Source organism: Scylla paramamosain, chromosome 3 (genome assembly GCF_035594125.1).
Source record: "Scylla paramamosain isolate STU-SP2022 chromosome 3, ASM3559412v1, whole genome shotgun sequence".
Classification (NCBI taxonomy): Eukaryota; Metazoa; Arthropoda; class Malacostraca; order Decapoda; family Portunidae; genus Scylla; species Scylla paramamosain.
The window spans coordinates 29313022-29335680 of record NC_087153.1 but is presented as its reverse complement, the minus strand read 5'-3'; the positions used below and the strand labels follow the sequence as shown (position 1 = coordinate 29335680).

General features: G+C 43.1%; 1 protein-coding gene and 1 long non-coding RNA gene across 3 annotated transcripts in view; one reads left to right on the top strand and one right to left on the bottom strand.

Annotated features, from left to right (window-relative positions):
* Positions 1-22256, top strand: part of LOC135093361 (uncharacterized) — a 39783-nt gene extending 17527 nt beyond the window's left edge. Inside the window, exon 3 of the long non-coding RNA XR_010263326.1 lies at positions 21936-22256. This is a non-coding gene — a long non-coding RNA (uncharacterized LOC135093361). The remainder of the gene's footprint in view (positions 1-21935) is intronic.
* LOC135093349 (brain-specific homeobox protein homolog) overlaps positions 5941-22659 on the bottom strand; it is a 25005-nt gene continuing 8286 nt past the window's right edge. Inside the window, exons 2-6 of one of the 2 annotated variants that reach the window (XM_063992587.1) lie at positions 11800-11889; positions 11458-11653; positions 11110-11297; positions 9522-9792; positions 5941-9135 (exon numbers count right to left, since the gene is read on the bottom strand). In XM_063992587.1, coding sequence (XP_063848657.1) covers positions 8996-9135; positions 9522-9792; positions 11110-11297; positions 11458-11653; positions 11800-11889 — 885 coding nt within the window. In that variant the 3' untranslated portion in view covers positions 5941-8995. Of the gene's footprint in view, positions 9136-9160; positions 9793-11109; positions 11298-11457; positions 11654-11799; positions 11890-22659 lie in introns of those variants that run through there. The other variant, XM_063992580.1, reaches the window with a different exon arrangement.

Genomic DNA, 22659 nt, shown 5'->3' with positions numbered 1-22659 from the left:
TAATTTGTTCTCATTGTGGTGCTTTCTCGCTTATGGAAAAAGAGTCGTATTTGATGAAATTCTGAGTGATGTGGGATTTGCCTGAAAAAAAGTGAGCCTCTCCAATATTCACTTCTCTTTCACTATATATTTAATTTTTGTTTGCTTATTGAGTTGCATCTCTTACCCTAACAATTATTTGCAATCTAGGTTTTTCGTATTATATTGTTAATTCTCTCACGTTCCAACTCGGCTTCGGATAACTTTGATTCATCGAGAGTTATCATTCGGCGCCATCAAATCAAATCAACCAATAAATCAATCGAGAGTTATCATGTTTACCGTCAATAACTCGCGAGCACTATGTGTAAATCCAAGACTCGGGGAAGATAATCAGCAGGACAGTAACCTAGAAAAGTCTCGCAACTGTATCCTATGTTACATTCAGATGATTACTATAAATGTCCGTATTCACAATGCTCATTTCCTTCTCTAGGCCAGCGCCTTGGTTACGAAACGAACAACCCCAAGGTGTGCTGTTGTGGGTCAGTGGGACTTGTCTCACTTGCTCTTACTACATTCAGATGCCAGCTCGCTTTGCTCCTATTATTTAATTTATATTTCTTATACATTTAAATTTGAACGGTATCCTATCTTAGTTACCTTTTACCTTTAACTTTAATATTGCAATTCTTTTATTTCAGCGCCATATGACATTAGTTGTTGCGGAGCCACGCAAAAAATCTTTAATCATTTTTCTTCTTTTTCTTCATTCTAAGGTTTTAACCTCATGAAAGAAAGAAAACTGGTCTTATCTCACCCTCGGCACTCACATCAGCCAACACTGACGACACCTATGAGATTTTTTTTATTTAATTTCAATGCATTTTTTGCCCGTGGTGATAATTATGTTAGGCAAATCAACGCCTGCTTTTCTGTGCCGTCATGAACTTTTTGCTCACGTCCATGTGATTAAGATGTGCCGTGATTAACTAAACCTTTGTCTGCCCTTAGGTACAACAACAACAACAACAACAACAACAACAACAACAACAACAGCAACAACAACAACAACAATTGCTACTACTACTACTACTACTACTACTACTACTACTACTACTACTACTACTATCTCTCTCTCTCTCTCTCTCTCTCTCTCTCTCTCTCTCTCTCTCTCTCTCTCTCTCTCTCTCTCTCTCTCTCATTTACCGCTTTCCTCTTCAAAACAACACAAAAAGCAAGTCTTCCCTGCTTCATCTATCCCTTTCCACTCCGTCTGCCTACGTACAAACTCTTCCCCCCCTCCTCCTCTTCCTCCTCCTCCTCCTCCTCCCTCCCCTCCTCCACACTTAATTAGTCCCGTCGGTATGGATTTAACACCACTGACTCCTAATTAGATGGGGCAGGAAGATTTATTATTTTTCTCTTTTTTTCCTCACTCAGTTTTTCATCTCCCCCGCTCCGTCCCTCCTTCCCTCACCCCTCACTGCCTCCGCTCCCTCGCCGTGCCCACCCCCGTCTCTCTCTCTCTCTCTCTCTCTCTCTCTCTCTCTCTCTCTCTCTCTCTCTCTCTCTCTATTTTGGAACGCTGGAAGATTTTGCGACTTAGCACGGGGAGGAGGACGGTCCCTGTTGTCCCCGTCGAGGCCTCATCTCATTACAGGGACCGCCGGCTATGAAATGGGAAACGAGGCTAATTATTTATCATATTAGCCGTAATTTCCCAGGTGCCTGAAGGCGAATTTTGCGTCCATCCTCGCCGAGCGGTTACGCCTGCAGAGAGAGAGAGAGAGAGAGAGAGAGAGAGTGGATGTGGGCGGAGTCTTGTTGCCTGGCGCCATCCAATCACGCGATGTCCTCTCCCTCCTCTTTCTCGTCGCCGTCAGATGTTCACCGAATATTTATTTTCTTAAATGGAGGCTTAGAGAGGATGCCACACCGACAGGCTGAGGGAAATACAGCGTGCAATCACCAACAAGCCACATTTCTGCTTGCGGGCGGCGACATGAGGGCTTGTGTGACAGATAAACAGTGATTTGGTAGTGTGTGGCAGCGAGTTGGGTTAAAAGAGGGGGCGAGGAGGGGGGCGGCGGGCCTCAACACCTTGTTTACGCCGGGCCGAGCAAACCGCCAGCAGTTCTACACAAACATGTCGCTTATTAGATTTAATATCCTCCAATGGGCGCAGGTTATGCCCTGGTGATATTATTAAGGGTGAATAGCGCCTTTTCCACTTCTTGGCGGGAAGGGAAAGGGAGGCAGGATGGGTGGCAGTCTGCGAGGGTGTATTCTTCCTGCCTCTAGACTGACTGACTGATTGGCTGCGGGCTTTTTTTATTTTTTTTTATTTAAATACAGTGAGGGGCTGCGAAGATGAAGGCTCCGACTGAAACAAATCCATCGGGGAGTGTGTATTGGTTCAGGGAGGTAATTTAATGCATTCATTTCCTATATTCTTCTGCTACTGTACGTACTACTACTCCCGCTGACTGATGTTTTTACATGATGATACTGTAACCTCCATCTCCACTGCTGCTGCTGCTGCCTCTACTATAACAGACATATCACTACTGCTAATATAAAGTAGTATTACTACTACTACTGTTACTACTACTACTACTACTACTACTACTACTACTACTACTGCTGCTGCTGTTGTTTTTTCTTTTACTACTACTACTACTACTAATACTAATAATAATAATAATAATAATAATGATTAATACCACCACTACAATTACATACACAACAACAACAGCAACATTTACTACTACTACTACTACTACTACTACTACTACTACTACTACTACTACTACTACTACTAGTCACCACCACCACCACCACCACCACCACTACTACTACTACCAGCACGAATAGCTAGCTCTCTTCTCTCCGCGGTGGTATTTTTCACCACCCTCGACCAATTTTCACATCAGTTCACTTCTCTCTTCCCCCAAAAAGAACATTTGCATATAAATGGCGGACAGACGTTTTTAGACACAAACTGAAAAGAGAGAGGGAAAGCGAAAAACAAGATGAGTGTCATGGGGGGAGTCCGGACAAGCCAAATGAATAGAGGAATTTAATAACACACGAGGTGAATATTCCAACTTTTTTTTCTTCTTTTTGAGGCGGCGGGAGCGGAAGAGAGGAGGACTTAGGTCATCTAGTCTCTGAACTACTTCATTCAACATTCATTTTACCGCTCATTTTTTCTTCTATTACATTCAAGCCGAGCCAGATTTTGCTTTTTAGACCGAGGGAAAAATCATTTAGCGTGGAAATGGTGAAGGCAGACGAGTACAGTGTGAAGAGCAGGGAAGGCTGGCTGGGAGGGAAAAGAGAGAGAGGGAGAGAGAGAGGGAGACTGGTGGCTGAAGAGAGTAAGGGAAAGGTTGGCACTATTTGTGGAGTGTGGAGCGAAACTGTGCCAGTGTTATCCAGACTCTTTATTTGCTTCCATGTTATCGCACCACCAGTGAGTGAGGTACGGCCGCCACATTGCCCGAATTAGCTGTTAATCCTATCTTACTAGTGCTATTTTATATTTTATAGAAATTCTGTCATGGCATAAAACGCTGCTTGAAGAAACACTTACAGTTAAAATGGTTGTGAGTCAAATCCTGAACAAAAAGATGTGTGTACCAGCAGCCGACGATGCTAACTGCTTGGCTACCTCAAGGCATGTGTGTGTTTGTGTGTGTGTGTGTGTGTGTGTGTGTGTGTGTGTGTGTGTGTGTGTGTGTGTGATATTGTTAATTAAGACTGCCGCAGGTCGCCAGGATGCTCATCTTTCATGTTTTCACTTCTTGACGTGCAAATGTAAATTTTTCATGTTATCGAAAAATGTCAGTTTTTTAATTCGATTTGCCAATTCGGGGTTACTTTATTTATTTATTTTTTTCCTATTTTGTTTTATGAAGGCAGTTCTATCTTATGTATTACGTTTCGCCAAAAGTTTTACCTCCATGATACATCAAGAGTGGTAGGCTGCATCACAAACAAGAAGCTTCTGTTTGAATGGAGACAATCCCAGGCAGCTGTTCGACCTTCCTTGAGGCACGAGTTGCTGCTTTCTGCCTTGTATACAGTGATCTGAATTCGTGTGCCAACCATTATGTCACCGTCACCGTGTTGAACTCCTGCAGCGATTGCATGCACCTTAACTCATGTCTGACCTGTCTGACCTTACCTTCTGTCGTTATGTGAACATAGGCTTCCGGTCCTGTATCTCTGAATAGGATACTTTAGATCGATTAGTTGCATTAGTTTATGTAGAATGAACATTTCTTCGTAGTGAATCGCATCCTAGGAGACGTTGCTGGTTTTTATATTTTCGATTTTTTCCTACCTGCACATATGTTGCCTTGCTCCCCGCGGGTGGTCATGGATAGCATCGTATTTCTTACGTTATCGAATAGAAAAATGAAATATATACTTTTGAACTTTTGGACGTCACATCTCATTGCAGGGACTTTGTTTTGTCAATCTGTGACCTTTATGTTAGATGTATTGCAGATCACTGATAACACTGCTGCACGTGCATAATCATGTACAAAAAATATAATCTTGGTCCACGTAGACTTTTGGATTTTTGATCTATTTATTTTTGCTTGATCAAAATAAGATAGATTATCTATTTAAGAAAGGTTATTTATTTAAGAAAGGTTACTTATTATACGATTCATCACCATGTAACAGGTCAACTTCCATTTCTTTCCCCCGCTTAGAGCAATTGACCATTTTGGAGAAAAGCAAGAAAGTCTGGAGTACAAATTTTATTTTACTTGTAATTGTCGTGACCGAGTTTGTACAGCGTATGTATGTTACTAGGTTGCTGGATTAGCGAACGATACTTACTCAGTCTTTTTTTTTCTTTTTTATTTACTTAATTGATACTATTTATGTTTTTTTGCAAATTCAGCTATGGAAAACCTTGCTCGCGTAACATCTTACGTCTCTTGAAGAATTATATGGTCACTTTAATATCTCTTCAAACATTCAGTATTCAATATTTAACGTAATCTTCGTGCATGGAACATACATGATACCAATTACATAATATTATACAGTAGGGTCACCTCATAATTAAGAGGGCTGCATATTAGCAAATTCATGGTAAACAACATTTTCCTTCAGTGAGCTGACTGATTTTTTTTTGTTCTGTTTTTCACGTCTATAACGCCTCATGAACAGGACAAATATGGTACCCTTTAGTATGTAGAGCAAAAGAAGAGCGTTGCATCATCATATTCTTTCCTTTGAAGAGTATAGGTATAGTTGGCAAAACAGACTAAATTGTTGCATTATGTTTTCTTCCACGGGGGTTAAAGTTTGGGGTAGGAAAAACAGAATAACAGTATCACATGATTTTTAATTGCTGTATCTCTTCTGTTTCATTTGTCTTTTTTTTCGCTTTAGATAAAATTGTGTATATATTTTTTTTTTTTTTTTTATGTAGGAAGGATACTGGCAGTAGAGAGAGAGAGAGAGAGAGAGAGAGAGAGAGAGAGAGAGAGAGAGAGAGAGAGAGAGAGAGCGAGCGAGCGAGCACCAGACGCCATTGTCACAACCTTTGTCTTCGCTCACTGAAAGAAACCACACCAAGAGATTCATGAGGTCTCTTTCTCTCTCTCTCTCTCTCTCTCTCTCTCTTTCTCTCTCTCTCTCTCTCTCTCGCTACTGCTACTAACTATATACACAATTTTATCTAGCGAAAAAAAAGAGAAATGAAACATAAGAAATACAGTAATTTTCTCTCTGAATCTTCATACGGACATACACACACACACACACACACACACACACACACACACACACACACACACACACACACACACACACACACACGCACACGCACAAACACACACACACGCACACGCACAAACACACACACACACACACACACACACACACACACACACACACACACACACACACGGTGGAGACACAAAAGCGGCGTCAGCAACATCATTTCATTCTTTATTGTTATCGGAAAAGGAGATAACACGAAATATGTACAATATTATTTACACTCACACTGGGAAGAAGAATAAAGAAAAAAAGGTTAAACTAATGGCGGCAGCGGCGGTGGTGGTGGTGATGGTGGTGGAGACTACGGTGACAATGCCAGTGGCGGCGATGACGATGGTGGTGATGAAGGAAAGGAAGATAGACAAACTAGCTGAATTTCGTTCGATTTTCACGAGGGAAAGAATAATTATGGGTATAATAGTGCACTTTTTTTATTTTTCTTGTAGTGAGAACATAACTCATATGTCAACTTCTCTGTACCTTTATTCTATTAGATGGTTATTCTTAGTGAGTATAGTAGGAGTAATGAGAGAGAGAGAGAGAGAGAGAGAGAGAGAGAGAGAGAGAGAGAGAGAGAGAGAGAGAGAGAGAGAGAGTAATGGCTGCGTGTTGAATTCGATTGTGGAGGTAGTGATGGTGCCTGTATGTGGTACGTGGCGAGCTGTAGCGGTGCTAATGGTGACGGTCATGACAGTGAATGGAAGCTATGCGTGATATGACAAGGAAAAAAAAATGTTGTACGGTGGTGGTGGTGGGGGTAGTGATAGTTGAACGCGGCAGGCTATAGTGATACAATGGATAGTGATGTTTAAGATAGTGAATGAAGGTAATGTGTGGTATGATTCAGAGACAGAGGGAGAGAGGTGGTGATGACAAGTTGTGATGACTCTAGTGAATTAAAGCGATGTTATAACCTTACTGATTCTACCAAACATTATGAAGCTACACTCTCGCTGCCTCGAGGATAAAAATGGATGACAATGAGGGCGTGGCGGGTGTGGTGGGCGTGTTGGGTGTGGGTGGTTCATTTAGGTGTTGCTTGCATGGACCGGAGATGTAGATGTGCTGTGTTGCGGGCGCGGTAGATGGTTCATTGAGAGGTGATGGATGGTTAGTGTAGAGACGTGATATCAACTGCCTTAATTCCCAGCCTGAACCATCTCTCGTCCCGGCACCACTTTAAAACATGCAGGTCCGTGTTCTCACCCGTGGTAGTCGTCTCATCTTGACTAGTTTTACCAGACTGTACTGCAAGTTGTTCTGGTTTTGAAGAGAGTTTCCATGGTTTCTCCTGAGGGTTTAAGATGGATTGTATACTTGTATTGATTAACATCCAAGAGAATCTGACATACCGTTTCTATGGCGTTTCATCTTGAATAGTTTTATCAGATTATGGTGCAGGTTATTCCAGTTTTCACTAGTGCTTTCATGGTTCGAATGATAGTTTAAGATGTATTCCATACCAACATTTATTAACATTTATGAGAACCTGACTAATATCGTCTCTGTGGCCTTTGACAATATTCCTGATGAGAGAACAAAGCGTTTCAGAATAAGGGCTTTTGTATTAATCTCCAGCAAACTCATATTAAGATGTATTTTTCAGTATGGTTGTAATCCTGTGCTTGATTACCTCTTGTTTGCCTGCCTAACAAACCCCTTTTATTCTGACTTCGCTAAGATCCTTTGTTTAATTACGGCTCTTAAGCATGACGCTGTAATCCTTTTTAAATCATCTCCCAGTTTTGAGCGTTACTCGATCCGTATCCGAAATTTTACCTCCATTATTCTTGTTTTCCGTAAGTGCTGACAATTATTTCTGACTACGGTAGGAAAAAATAACGTGACTTTTTCTTTGTCAGTTATTACATGAGTAAGCTGATTTTTTTTCGTTTTTTTTTTTTTTTTTTGTGAACAATGAAGATTTACCGTAAATATTGACGTGGTATTAACTTTACTATTAAGGCTTCTTCTGGTACATGTTTAAAGTACGTACATTTTGGAGAGCCACCACCACGGAGAGCAAAAGTATTTTAAATAATTTATTCTTGCTCCAGGATTATTCGTAGTTGAAAACGCCATACTTTTTTAGGGACCATTGAGTTTAAGTTTCCTATGGTGGTAAAAAAAAAAAAGTTCCTCTGTGCCACACGAGTAGACATCTCAATGGAGGCGACAGAGACAGAGAATGGAATCATGAATGCAAGTCTTGTGAGAAAGTTTTGCAGGTAATACGTAGAAATTTAAGCCACGCGCCTTGTTCAGAGAGAGAGAGAGAGAGAGAGAGAGAGAGAGAGAGAGAGAGAGAGAGAGAGAGAGAGAGAGACATATAACCCATCGTAATGCACACAAACAAATTTGTCATATCGTAAAGGTGAAGGGGTGAGGGGCGGGGCATTAAGTGTTCACGACAAGGCGGGCTGAGCTAAGCAGGGTCCTAAAGCGGCGGGAAGGAATGAAAGGTTACAGTCCAACGAACGTGGATTATAAACGCCTGACACGCTTTGTACACTGACTCGTCCCTGCGTGTTGGGGCCACGGGTGTGTCAAGGTCCCCGAGGCTGTGACGCTGGGCGGGCACACGACTCACGCTTTGATGCGCCGCTCTTGAGAGACGCGCGGCACTCAGACTGTCCTGACGGTGTGTGGAGCATCGACTAGTATAAAATTAATTCATTCATCTGTTAACAAAACAAAACAAAATTAAACATAACTTTGGCTAGATTACAAGACTAGAGTATTTTCATTGGTAACCTTTGGCGTTAATACAAACCAGACCTCTCACATCCCCGTCTGTGTGGGAAAGACGGGAGAGAAGCTGACTGACTAGAGTAGCATTTTGTTTTTATTTCCACTTAAATGAAAAACGAAAACAAGTGCAAAAGAGGCTTTGAAAGTGACCAGACTGACCTTGGCAGAGAGAGAGAGAGAGAGAGAGAGAGAGAGAGAGAGAGAGAGAGAGAGAGAGAGAGAGAGAGAGATACCCATTAGATGTCTTAAATATCTTTTCGATTTTATTCAAGTAGTAGAAATTCCTTAACACGACATGAGTTTCTTAACATGCATGCTGCAGGATCGGGAGAGGGAGTACGTCACGTCACTGGTGGGTGAGAGGAGCTCCACCCCGTCCCTCGTCCACACTGTCATCTTGCGGGCGGGACAGGGCGAGAGTAGACTAGCGGAGGCTGACAGCTAAGCGGACCTAGTGGGCGGGCTGCGGGTGGGAGCGGGAACCGTGGGCGTGACGCAAGTCGGCAGAGACGCCCACGATGTCGATCTCGTCCTCATAGTCCGAGTGGGAGAGGTCACTGTCCCTCGGGAGTGTTGTGGCTGGAGAGGCGGCTGTGTGGAGAAAGCGAGAAAGTAGGGCATGTGTGTGTGTGTGTGTGTGTGTGTGTGTGTGGTGAGGTGGAAACGTTAAACTCTGTATCAGGAGATGAAGAAAACGGAATGATGGCAATGAAGCAGCGATAGGTGAAAGAAGCAATAGTGGGAGGATCGAACGTAATTAAAGAACAAAAAGAACATAACATGAAATCAAAATCTGAAAAAAAAACGGGAGCAGAAAAGAAAGAGTGCATGAAAAAAAAAAGAAGAGTAAAAAGAATAAGAAGAATGAATAAAAAGCAAACTACAGAGATAAAGTATAACGAAAAGAATAAGAAGAACAGATAAAAAAGCACACACAAGAGAAACACCAAGAGCAACTACAGCACACAAACACACACCTGCATCAAGGGGGGAGCAGGGGCCCTGTTGATCCATATGACTTGACCCTCCCACCAGGTGACTCGTTCTTCCGTCCCTTTCTCCTGCGCCGCCACCTAGACTACTGGACGACGAGGAGGAAGAGGAAGAGGAGGCGGAGGAGTTGGTAGAGCCGCCGCTGGAGGTGCTGGAGGAGGCAGCGGCGCTGGTGGTGGTGGAGGTTTTGTCGTCCGTGTGTTTTCTAAGTTGCTTCTTGTGTTTCATCCGTCGATTCTGGAACCACGTCTTGACCTGGAAGTAGAATGGACAGAGAGATGCCATTGAGTGGGAGGCGAGCGAGGGAGGGCATGATAAAAAGAAGTACTATGAGAGAGAAGGATGAGGATGGATGATAAAGAGAAGAAGGAAGATAATGAGAGACAAACAAACTGGCAGACAGAAAAATAGATAGGTAACAGTGAAAACAGTGCAAAACAAATGGAACGAAACGTAAATGTAATGGTAAGGATAAAAGGAAAATGATGAAGAAAACGATAGCTATAAGTGCGAAAAAGAAAGGGAAATGGAAAAGAGAGGAGACAAACGACAATGAAAATAGCAGAAAGCAAATGGAACAAAAATGTACATAGAATAAGAATAGTATTCAGGACAGCGTAACATGTAACAAAACTATAATATATTCCCATCATCTTTAAGAAACCATCACACTGTCAACACATCACGGTAGGGGACGCAATGATGAAGAGACAACCACTAGCATATGCAGGAGTGATGGAAGGGTTATGGAGGAGGTGGGGCGCGGCGCTGTCTGGGTGATCATCTGACCCCCACCTGTCTGTTCCCCTCAAACCACCACCACCACCACCACCACCACTACCTGTCCCCTCAAACGAGATCAACACCACCCTATCATTGAGGGGAGAGCCGGCAGGGAGCGGGAATTAGAGGGAAAGCAAGAAGGGGAGAGAGGGAGTGAGAAGGGAATGAAAGTGACGGGGATGGGGAATAGTTTACAATGAGAGAAAAGGATGAGGATGGATGATCAAGAGAAGGAGGAAGATGAGGAGAGGCGGACAAACACAGGAGACTGACAAACACAGAAGCAGAGCATATAGAAAATACACACGTACTTTTCATCTCACAAAATTTGGATGACGGATATCTCAAGCGTCCTTTATTATTATTATTATTATTTCTATTATTATTATTATTATTATTATTATTGTTATTATTATTACTATCATCATCATCATCATCATTATTATCATTATCATCATCATTATCATTATTATTATCATTGCATCACTTCGCGTGGCTGTGATGCAAAAGGCCGTCATTAAACACCATCATTACCTGCCTATCTTTCTCATTGCCGAGCGGCTGTAAATAAAACAACCCGAGCTCTGATGCTGCGTGATGCACGTAAATGGAGCGCTGGGAAGGGAGGGAAGGGACAACGCGCTACTTGGAAAGACACTGAGCGCAGATTGTGAGCCATAGGTTGATGACAGAAAACGTCTAAGTTGGTGAAAATATAGTGATCATGTATAAATAAATAGAAATACTAAATGAAAGATAAAGAGCAATAGTGAATGGGGGACGGCTCACCTGCGTCTCAGACAGGTTGAGGGAGGTTGCTAACTCGACTCGTTCTGGTGTGGACAGGTACCGCTGCGCCGCGAACCGCTTCTCCAGGCCGCCCAGCTGGTGGTCGCTGAAAACTGTGCGAGCCTTTCTCCGGCGGCAGGCCTTCAGTGCTCCCTCGCCGCCTCCGAACAAGCCGCCGAAACTCAGCCCTGTGGGAGGAGAAGAAACGCGTATAACACAGCGGAATAAAGTGTATTAAATTATCCACTGCGAGGAGAATCTATTTCCATCATGGTGTCTTAACTTTCTTTCCCTCGCTCCTCCCTCACCTGCCCTCCCTCTCGTCCCACATTCGTGCTCATGTTTTACCTGCGCCAGGGAAGAGGAAGTGGGTCTCGGGTTTGTGAAGGTATGGGTGCGGGTGGAGGTACGCGGCGGCGGCAGCAGCAGCGGCGGCGGCGGTAGAGGGCAGGACACCAGCGGCGGCGGCTGCGGCGGCTGCGTAAGACTCGCTGAAGGACGCGCGAACCATTGACGAGCTCACGGAGGTCAAGTCTCGCGATGTCTGGTCAGGAAAGGTCAGCTTGGGTTAACTCTAGGCGATATTTCCATTATTTCGCTACTTTTGGTGTTTACATTTCTTTTGCGGTGAAGTATTGCGTTATTTCCATTAAAGAAACTATTTGTGTGTGTGTGTGTGTGTGTCCTCACCACAGGGTACAGCTGCGGGTTGAGTCTCATCCACGGACTGTCTTCACTGCTACCTTCTTCGCCGCCTCCGTCTGCTCTGCTACACACTCGCTGCAAAGGAGGGAAGCGAACATGACATTGAGCTCTCTCTCTCTCTCTCTCTCTCTCTCTCTCTCTCTCTCTCTCTCTCTCTCTCTCTCTCTCTCTCTCTCTCTCTCTCTCTCTCTCATATTCCAACATCAAATATCACAATAATTAATAGTCCTAAACTTAATAACACACACACACACACACACACACACACACACACACACACACACACGAAATTATCATAAGAGGAAAGATAATAAGGCAGCGGCTTCGTTTTCTTTTGCGTTAGGAGAGAATGGTGGGCGGGGTTGACCACTTGACAAGAGAGGGGAGACGACGCTATCTCCACTCCCACGGCCTCCTCCTCCTCCGCCTCCTCCTCCGTCTCTTCCTCTTCCTCCTCCGCGTCATCGTCCTCCTTTTCCTCTTTTTATTCTTCAAACTCCCAGTAATTACATAGACGTCAATTAACCTCGGATTATTAGTCAGTATTGTGCTGGGGGGAGGGTTGAGTGTTTACGGGGAGAGAGGATGGGAGAGCGTGGGAGCTGTCTATTGGTCCATCCCTCAACTCTAAAAGTCTTCCTCCTCTTCCTCCTCCTTGTTTTCTGTTTCGTCGTATGTTCGTATTCTTAAATGTTGTGGCACCTCATCTGATTTTTTTTTTTTTTCACCAGGCTCCAGTGGAAGTTACTGAGGCGTTCATTAGTGTTTTCATGAATGATCTGATATTTTAACAAGTGTTCTGCATTGTGAATGGAGATAGCACACATGAGAACCGACTAACTATCTCGGCGGCCTTTGAGAATAGCAGTGATGAGAGAGCAAAGCGTTTAAGCACACGTGTCTTACTTTTTTTTTTTTTTGCCTGGCGTTGCATAATTGCCATCTTAATAACGTTGTATTGTTATATTATGCCCGTGAACTGCTTGTAACATTTTTTGCCTGTGACGCCGCATGGGGTCTTAACAAAAAAAAAGAAAAAAAATCAATAATAAACATGATTGGATTATGTCACTGAACGCGCGCGTGTTTGCGTGTGTGTGTGTGTGTATGTGTGTGTGTGTGTGTGTGTGTGTGTGTGTGTGTGTGTGTGAGTGTGTGTGTGTGTGTGTGTGTGTGTGTGTGTGTGTGTGTGTGTGTGTGTGTGTGTGTGTGTGTGTGTGTTTGTGTGTGAAATTATGTTTTTGATAGTATTTTAACAACGCTAGCGAGAGAGAGAGAGAGAGAGAGAGAGAGAGAGAGAGAGAGAGAGAGAGAGAGAGAGAGAGAGAGAGAGAGAGACACACACACACACACACACACACACACACACACACACACACACACACACACACACACGTGGGCCCACTAGGACGTGACAACAAAAACACGACGCACCGACGTCACCTATTTAAGACCCAAACACGTATTGAGAGAGACAGTGGAGAGGGAGGGAGAGTGAGAGGGTGTCGAGGAGAGGGCACGGAGAGAAAGAGGGTAAGGGGAGAGAGTGCGAGGGGTGCAAGGGGAGTAAGGAAGGGGAGTGAGAGGGGGAGATGAGACCCTGGGGAGGCAACCTGAGCCCAAATCAATGCCTGGGAGGGGCCCTTGGGGTGTCCTGGTCGGAGAGGGCCGCGCCTCGCCACCTAATTGACAGCGTAACGATTAGCATCTCCGTGTTTACTCTGGTAATTAACAAGGCGTTTGGTCCGGGTAATTATGAGACCGAGTAGCGCATCTCATGTCTCATTAGGGAGTGAGACGAGGAGGCGGTGGTGGTGGTGGTGGTGGTGGAGAGGGAGAGAAGGAGGAGGAGGAGGAGGTAGGAAGGTTGAAGGAAATGTTTTTTTTTTCCTTTATGAGGATTTGTGTAGGATATTAGAAGTTTGTTTATTTGGAATACTAAGTGATGATGATATGCGGAAAGTATAGCAAACTGTCATATAACTTCTATCCTTATTATTATTACTACTACTACTACTACTACTACTACTACTACTACTGTGATTTGAGAAGAGAATAATCAATGTAATGGCTTTATATCTGTGTTGATTTTCGTATTTTTTTTTCTTTTTTGCTTTGTAACTCGATATAATTTAGCTCCCTAATTTCCATTCATGTTTTCTTCAACTTTCTTCTCTCATGCCATTTTATCCTCTTCTACTGTCACGTTTCTTTCTTCCTCCACACACACTCCACGCCTCACACGTTCGCTACACAACTCTACAGCAGGTGTATGCTAAGACCGAAAGGTAACCGAAGGACACACACCATTCTGAGCCGCTCTGGTACATTTCAATAAGTGTTGGTAAAAAAATTCTCGACCTCATCCCAATAACAAGACAGTTTATGTTAACCCCTTCACTATTATTTGGTACATCTTTCCTTAATTACTAACCACTCTGAGACATCTTTACTTGTTCTATAACCACTTCTAATCATTAAACTCGGAAGAAACTGCAAAAATCTATTCTTTTAATGCCCTTCTTTCTCATAGATGCTTATAAAGTTTTCATGCATAACCTCTAATGCTTTTAACTGTTTCATTTCAGAATGGAAGGGTCAAAAGCAATATATGAACTGTGCTTTCATCTGTGACATCTTTCAGGCGAGACAGAAAATTTTTATGAATGATCCTCGCCCACGTTAAGTTTATAACCAATACGTCCTTACCTCACACACACACACACACACACACACACACACACACACACACACCACTTCTCTACCGTGTGATGAGAAGTTCCCGTGAAATCTCTCCCAGCGTCCAATTAACATGAACCAGATTTAAAGAGAGATATTATAGTTCACACACGTGGAGATAATAGTCTAATGATAGTAAATAGTGCCCTATCTTCTTCCCTCCCTTCCTCTCTCCTTCTCTCCTTCCCTCTCTCTAGTTCGTCTTCTCTCTCTTTCTATCCTCTCCCTCCCTCCTCTTCCTTCTCCACCCCTCCCTTCGCCCCTTGTATAATAGAGAGGGCGGTAGGTGTCAGGTTACTCTGGGAACTCTCTCTCTCTCTCTCTCTCTCTCTCTCTCTCTCTCTCTCTCTCTCTCTCTCTCTCTCTCTCTCTCTCTCTCTCTGATCAACCATTTTCTCAGTTTGTCTACTTATCTCTCATGAATCTTCCCTCTTCTCTCCTCTCTTCTTACTACTCTTCCTCCTCGTACTTTTTCTTCCTCCCACTCCTCCTCCTCCTCCTTCTCCTCCTCTTCCTCCCCCTCCTCTTCCTCCTTACCGTCCTCCTCCTCCTTTTCCCCCCTCCTCTTCATCATCATTCTCTTCTTCTTCCCCTTCCTCTTCTTCCTATTTTCCCCGCTTTGTCCTCTTTCTCTTCCTCCTCTTTCTCTTGTTCTTATTGTTGTTGTTGTTGTTGTTGTTGTTGTTGTTGCTGTTGTTGTTGTTGTTGTTGTTGTTGTTGTTGTTCCTCTTCTTTTTTTTCTTCTTCTTCCTCTTCGTTCTCTTTCTTATCTCTTTTTGATGTATCTTTTCCTAATGTTTTGGGCTTTCGTTCCCAATTATTTGTGAATATCATGCATTTTCCCTTTGTTTCCCTCGCTCGCGTTTATTTGAATTTATTTGAATTTATTTTATTTTATTTGAACGTTAAATTTATTTATTTATTTGGTTTGGCCTTCCTCAGTCACATCTTTTATCATTTTTTTGAGCCGCATGTACGTAAAGTTTGTTTATTATTTTCTTTCTCTGTATTTATAACGTTCCCCATCAGTTCTGGTCCGCGTATTCCTGATGTTACAGTTTTCCCAATGCAATCTTCAAATTTTTGGAAGCCGTAATTCAGTTTATAAGTTCTGCATCAAAGAAATACAATGTATCTGGTTTGAAATTGCTGTATATCTGCAACTGCGGCCCGATCATGAACAGAACATTTACCATTTGAAGAGACGTGGAACAAAGTGTCAAAAATCTATCGTTTTAAACGGTACAAGTTTTATCCATGGTGTGGGTCGTGGTTGCAGAATGAATAACTCTTCCAGTTCGGGTATAAGCAGTTTCAATTCGGGATCATCTTTTTGAAACATGTTTTTGATTCGATCCACTAATATAACATAAAGGAAGACAAAGAAAGAACAAACAGTAGCACACGTGTTGGCTTTTTATAGGGATGTTTGTGAAACGCTGAGTGAGTAGATGAAGAAGTAAGTGGATATAAGTCCCCGCAAGATTTGTAAATCAAGAAATTCTTAACATGTTTACTGAATCACAACTCCTGACACTAACTCGAATCTCCTCATTCCGGAAATATTACATCGCCTCACAAAGCGCGACTTCTCAAAACTTGCCATTATGACGCACTCGTGTGGCGATGGTAAATATGAGTGAGCTGATAAATATCACTGTTCAGAAAGTCATAACGTCAAAATGCGTTGTAGTAGAGATAGTAGTAGTAGTAGTAATAGTAGTAAGAGGAGGAGGAGGAGGAGGAGGAGGAGAAGGAGGAGGAGGAGGAGCAGTAGATAATTCTTCTGGGCTTATTTTTTATGGACTGGTATCTTTAATGAACCTTTTTTTTCTACCCATTTTTTTTTTTAGCCCTTGGCCAGTGCATAGTAGTAGAAGTAGTAGTAATAGTAGTAGTAGTAGTAGTAGTAGTAGTAGTACTAGTAGTAGTAGTAGTAGTAGTAGTAGTAGTAATAGTGGTAGTAGTAGTAGTAGTAGTAGTAGTAGTAGTAAAAGCAGGGTAGTAGTAGTAGTAGTAGTAGTAGTAGTAAAAACAGTAGCAGCCGAGGGTAGCATAGAAAACGACCATTTCTGCAGAGAGTTTTCACGGAGAAACGGGTAGAAGCCTCTCGTTGGGGATAGGGAAGAGGTAGCGCGGAGAGAGGATAGGGGAGGAGAAAAAGGAAGGCGGCAGCGAGAGGATGAGGTGGGGGGAGGAGTTAGGGAGCAGCGAGGGAGGGGGTGAGGGAGGAGAAAGGGGAGGACTGCTGATGCTCTCTGACGCGGGAAATTATCTGTATTGAGGCGCTTAATGACAGAGATGAAGCCAGCCTCTCTCTCTCTCTCTCTCTCTCTCTCTCTCTCTCTCTCTCTCTCTCTCTCTCTCTCTCTCTCTCTCTCTCTCTCTCTTTCTCTCTCTCTCACGCCCATTCCCCGCCCTCCATCAGCGTCCGATTGTGCAGCCATTAAGGACCCCACGCCCGCACCCCAACAGGCAGGCGTGTGTCAAAGGCTTGTTTACATGTGTTTGACCCGCGCTGGAGGGCTTGATGGGAACCCGGCAAGGAGGGGAAGGAAGGGACGGGCGGAGGGAGGAAGGAGGATGAGAATGAAGGTGAGGAGAAGAGCGCATCAGCGTCTGTATGTACGTCATTCCTCTTTTACCATCTTAATCTTCTTCCCTTTTTCTACCTTGGTGTGATTGTCATTGTTATTATCCTTGTTTTCCTTTCTCTTTCTCTTCCTCCTCCTTTCCTTCCTCCTCCTCCTCCTCCTCCTCCTCGTCATTAATATCACTGTCAGTCAGCATTATACACATTTAAGATGTTTTCTATATTTGTTTATCTGCTAGTCTTTCCATCTCTCTCTCTCTCTCTCTCTCTCTCTCTCTCTCTCTCTCTCTCTCTCTCTCTCTCTCTCTCTCTTCTTGATACACTTTACTCGCTCGCTCACTCGTTAATTCAATCATTAATACATTCATTTACATGCCCGCTCACACACTCTCGCTAACTCACTCCCTTCATCATATTCCCTCTTACCCTCCATCACCTATTTGCTCTCTCCCTTCCGCCTTCCGCCCCACTCTTTCTTTCCATCTTCCTTCCCTGTCTTTCCCTCCATCTATTAAACCGACTCTCTCTCTCTCTCTCTCTCTCTCTCTCTCTCTCTCTCTCTCTCTCTCTCTCTCTCTCTCTCTCTCTCTTTCCAGCCTTACCTCCCTTCTTCTTTCCCTCCATCAGACCCGCCCGCCCGCCTCACTCAAATCAAATTTTGCGTCAAGCCTGAACAAAAATTTGGTTAGAGGTTAATTGAGTGTAACACGGACGGGGCCACTCAGTGTGTGTGTGTGTGTGTGTGTGTGTGTGTGTGTGTGTGTGTTGCATCTCACTGCAAAGCTTCTCATCTTTCTACTTATCTTTCTTCGTCTCTCTCTCTCTCTCTCTCTCTCTCTCTCTCTCTCTCTCTCTCTCTCCTCTCTCTCTCTCTCTCTCAGGTGTCAGGTGTCAGGTGGGTACTGTGACACCTGACCGGAAGTGGGCATAGTAGCACCTCAAGGACCATCTTTGTATGTTTAGTGTCTGGAGCAGCGTTCCCTCTCTCCCACCCTCCCTCCCTCCCCCTCTGCCTTCCTCTGCTCTCCTGTCCTCTCCTCTTAATGCTGGAGGGAAAGTCGAGGAGGGGTGGATAAGTCCTTCCATGTTCAATTGTTTTGGGGAGGGAAAGACTTTGGCTCGTAATAGTTCCATTAATGCTTCGATCATATACTTATGTAATTTTTTTAACTCTTTTCTTTGAACGGGAGTGGTATCGGTCTCATTTTTATTCTGATTTCTTTATTCTTTTCCTTTCCTTCATTCTTTCGATCGGATTATCAAATAGGTTTCTTCTTCTTTTATTCTAAACTTATGAAGAAGAGTTGAGCTTATGAAAATGTTTATTTATTTATTTATTTTTTTCGTGAACTGGAATGCCATCGATCTCATTTTGTATCCGAATTTCTTTTTTCTCTTCCTCCTCTTCATCCTTCCGACCGGATCACCAAATAAGTTTCTTCCTCTTTCACTCTAAAAGTCTATAAAGAAGAGTCGAACTTATGAAAAAATGTATTAAGTGATCCTGCTTTTAAACACGCTGAACTATTCCAGTCTCTTGCTCTGAGATATTGTAGAACGACTCGTGGTTCCTCCTGTGACTCAAAAGAAAGCAATTCATTAAGGAACAACACACGTAGATGAGCAGTTACGGAGAAGCTGCACAGTAAAGGAGTAGCTTAAGAAGTGTTACAGCTTTTAACACCCCGAGCTATTTCAGTTTCTTGCTCTGAGATATGGAAGACCGGCTCGTGGTCTCGAAGGAAATGGTCTCAAAGGAAATGATGAATAAAGGAAGAAACACCGGCAATGAGTGGTTAAAGAGATGCAGCATGTAAAGTTGAGGAAGACGGAAGCTGAAAACAGAAGGAACAACTCGCCACCTCTTCACTGCAGCCAAGACACCATTGTCCCTGTGTGATTTTCTTCCTCGTGTCTCTCAAAAGAAATGAATGAGGAAACAATGGACATGAACGGTTAAGGAGAAGCGCCATAGTAAGACTGGGAAGACAGAAGCCACAACACGTCATCGCCTCATCACGCAGCCAAGACTCCGTTGTTTCTCCGCCTCACCGCCTGCCGGGGAAGAATGGCCGACTGATACACTTCCGCGTCACCGCCACCGCCGCCACCAGCTCCTCGGCAGCGGTGCGACAGCGACAGCCAATCACGGGCCGGGATGATCCGCTTAGGACGGTTCCGGCGCATTTACCAAACAAAAGCGAAACGTGATGCGCGCCCCTTCATTACCAGGGCGAGCGGGTGGCGGGAGGCGGGGCGGGCGTGGGCCTTGTGGTGGAGCGGCGCAGGGGCGAGGGCGGCGTGAGGCAACCTTCTCCCTCCGCTTCGCTACATTTTAATAAGAGCGGCCCGAGAGGAGGTAATAAAGCAGTAAGCCGACTTAATGAGAGGGATTCCGTTACGGCACAATTAGACTAAGCATAACAGGGAATTAAACGTTGCTTAATTTTGGCCGGCTTCTTGTTCCTCTTGTCTCCCTTCATCTTCCCTCCCCTCCCCTTCCCTTCCCTTCCCTCCCTTTGCCTCTCTACATTGTCTTTCCCTTACCTCTCACTTCCTTCTTCCCATTACCTTTCTTCTTTCGCTTATCTCCTCTTTCCCTTGTTCCCTGTGCTATCCCTCCCTTTTACTTCCTACTTTACTTATTCTCTCCCTTCTCTTCTTTCCCCTTGTTTTATTTTTCCCTCACCTCCCACTCCCTTTTTCGCCGCTACCTTTTTTCTCTTCCTCTTCTCTTCCTTTTCCCCTTGTTCACTGCCTCTCTATTACTTATCATTTCCTTTCTTTCTCTCCATTACTCTTCTTTTTTATCTTTTTCTTCTCCTTTCCTTGTCTTACCTTTTCTCAGCTCCTTCGGTTCATTATCTTTCTTATTTTCTTCCTCCCCTTTTCATCTTCTTTCATTATCGTATCTGTATTTTCCATTGAGTTAATATCCACCTCGTATCTTCCTTTACCCCTTCATCTATTTTCCTTGACCTTGTTTTCAGTCATTCTATCTCCTATTTTTTTTCTTTCATCTTCTCTCTCTCTCTCTCTCTCTCTCTCTCTCTCTCTCTCTCTCTCTCTCTCTCTCTCTCTCTCTCTCTCTCTCTCTCTCTTTTCCCTATATCATGTCGATGAAGGCCACGAAAAAAAAGTCCTAGATTCTCTCTTTGTTTGCTTCGTGTGGTTCTTGAAAGATGGAGGGAGGAAGGAAAAGACGGTAACTGGAAAGGAGACAGTGAAGGAGACGTGAGGGAGAAAAGGATAGGAAGGGCGTTAGGAGGGAGAAGAGAAGAAGGAAAGAGGGAGTATGTAGAGAGAGGAAAGGAAGATGCATTTTTTTTCACTTGTTTTATTATAATTCTCTCTCTCTCTCTCTCTCTCTCTCTCTCTCTCTCTCTCTCTCTCTCTCTCTCTCTCTCTCTCTTATTCAACTTTCTGATCTTCTTCCCTCCTTGTATCCTTTATCCTCTTCCTCCTTCCTTCCCCCTCCACCTTCCTACCTGTGAGTCTTAATGATGGGATATAATTAAGTGCATTGAAACGGCAAATCATTCCCAAACTTGAAGAGGTGAAAACACTTGTCATCGAGATCTCAATTCCATCTTGTTACCGCCAATCTCATCTTGAACCGCTGCTTGTCTCGTATAGTAGTAGTAGTAGTAGTAGTAGTAGTAGTAGTAGTAGTAGTAATAGTAGTAGTAGTAGTGGTAGTAGTAGTAGTAGTAGTAGTAGTAGTAGTAGTAGCAGTAGAGAAAAGTTGGTAGTTGAAATTTGTACTACAATTTTAATTCACTTTTTTTTTCTTTTTAATCCAAACTATTTTCTTTTCTCTTTTTTGTGTTTTAATCTCTTTGCTCTCTCTCTCTCTCTCTCTCTCTCTCTCTCTCTCTCTCTCTCTCTCTCTCTCTCTCTCTCTCTCTCTCTCTCTCTCTCTCTCTCTCATCACCACCGTCTCTTCCAGATCAAGGTAGAGCGGCACACATATAATGAATACGTAGCTCATCTTAACCATTCCTGGGACCTAACACACCTAACACAGCGCGGTGCTTCAAGATGGCACTCATGTCGCTCACTAACTTGTTTCATTCTTCCTCTCCACTCTTTTTCTCTCCTTTGTAAAGATATTTGACTAGCCCTGCCTGCTTCTACGAGGCTTGCATGTGCGGTCCTTATTCCAGGTACAGTCCACTACTTTGCTACATATGTGAAATATCGCAGGCATTAAAAACTTTGGGTTACAATGGAAAAAATAAAATCCTCACCAACCATTGTGAGTGACTTCGAAAAGAAAAAAAAACGAACAAACAAACAAACAAGGAAAAAAAGAAAAAAAAAAACACTGGAGTATATGCATCATTATTATTTAGATTTTTTTTTTTTTTTTGTGCCTCGTATACATAACATATTTTTGGACATTACAGGGAAGTAAACTACAGCGGCACAAAAGTAGTTATCATAATATACGTTAAAAATAAAAAATCAGCATGTATTTATATCTTGACATTTGCTCAAACGTCTCTAAAACGTCTCCATAGTTCATTGCCACTACTTATAACAGGCTGTAGTAGAAGTTATAAAGTTATAGGGTGTTTGCAAACGCTTTTTTTTTATGGTTATAGTGATAGTTTAAAATAAATGCGTCACTTCCAGTTGGAAAAAAAACAAAATCTTGAGAGCACGACGAATCATCTTTGTGACCTTTGAAAATATTCCAAATGAGAGAACAAAGTGTTTCAAAATACCAGCCTAGTTCCTTTGATTTTAAGTAACATCACATTTTCTTTTACTACCGTATCCACAGACTCCGTCCTCTCATCGACAACATGCAGTACACGAGGCCTCATTGACAACTGGCTGGTATCTGCGGCCGTTCCTGTGGAATGGGAGGTGAGGAAAGCAACGCTAAGATGTAAACATTGTTCTATGTTATTACCATTAAAAAACAACCTGGGTTTAAAACAGCCACTTGAATATGTTTACCTATCAGCTTCATGACATGTAGCGGGTCCTGCGTACGAGTTTGTGGTTTCCGGGATCACGGCGAGCACTGGTTTGGCAGCGAGGTGGTGGTGGGCGAGGCGGTGGTCGGGGACGTTAGGGACGAAAGACACCGTATGATGGTGATGGACTGAAGGTGATTATTGTTTATTATTATTATTACTATTATTTTTATTATTATTATTATTATTATTATTATTATTATTATTATTATTATTATTATTATTATTATTATTATCATTATTATTATTATTATTATTATCATTGTTGTTGTCTTTATTATTATTTATGTCATTGTTGTTGCTGCTGCTGTAGTTGTTATTATTATCAGTAGTAGTAGTAACAATAGCAGGACTAGAAACAGCAGCAGCAGGACCAGCAACAACAGCAGCAGCAGCAGTATCAGTAGCATCATCAGCAGCAGCAGCAGCAACAGTAACGGCAGCAGCAGCAGCAACAATAACAACTACAACAGCCACATTTACCTGTAGCAAGAGTTGCTGTCGTTGTTGTTAGTACATATCACC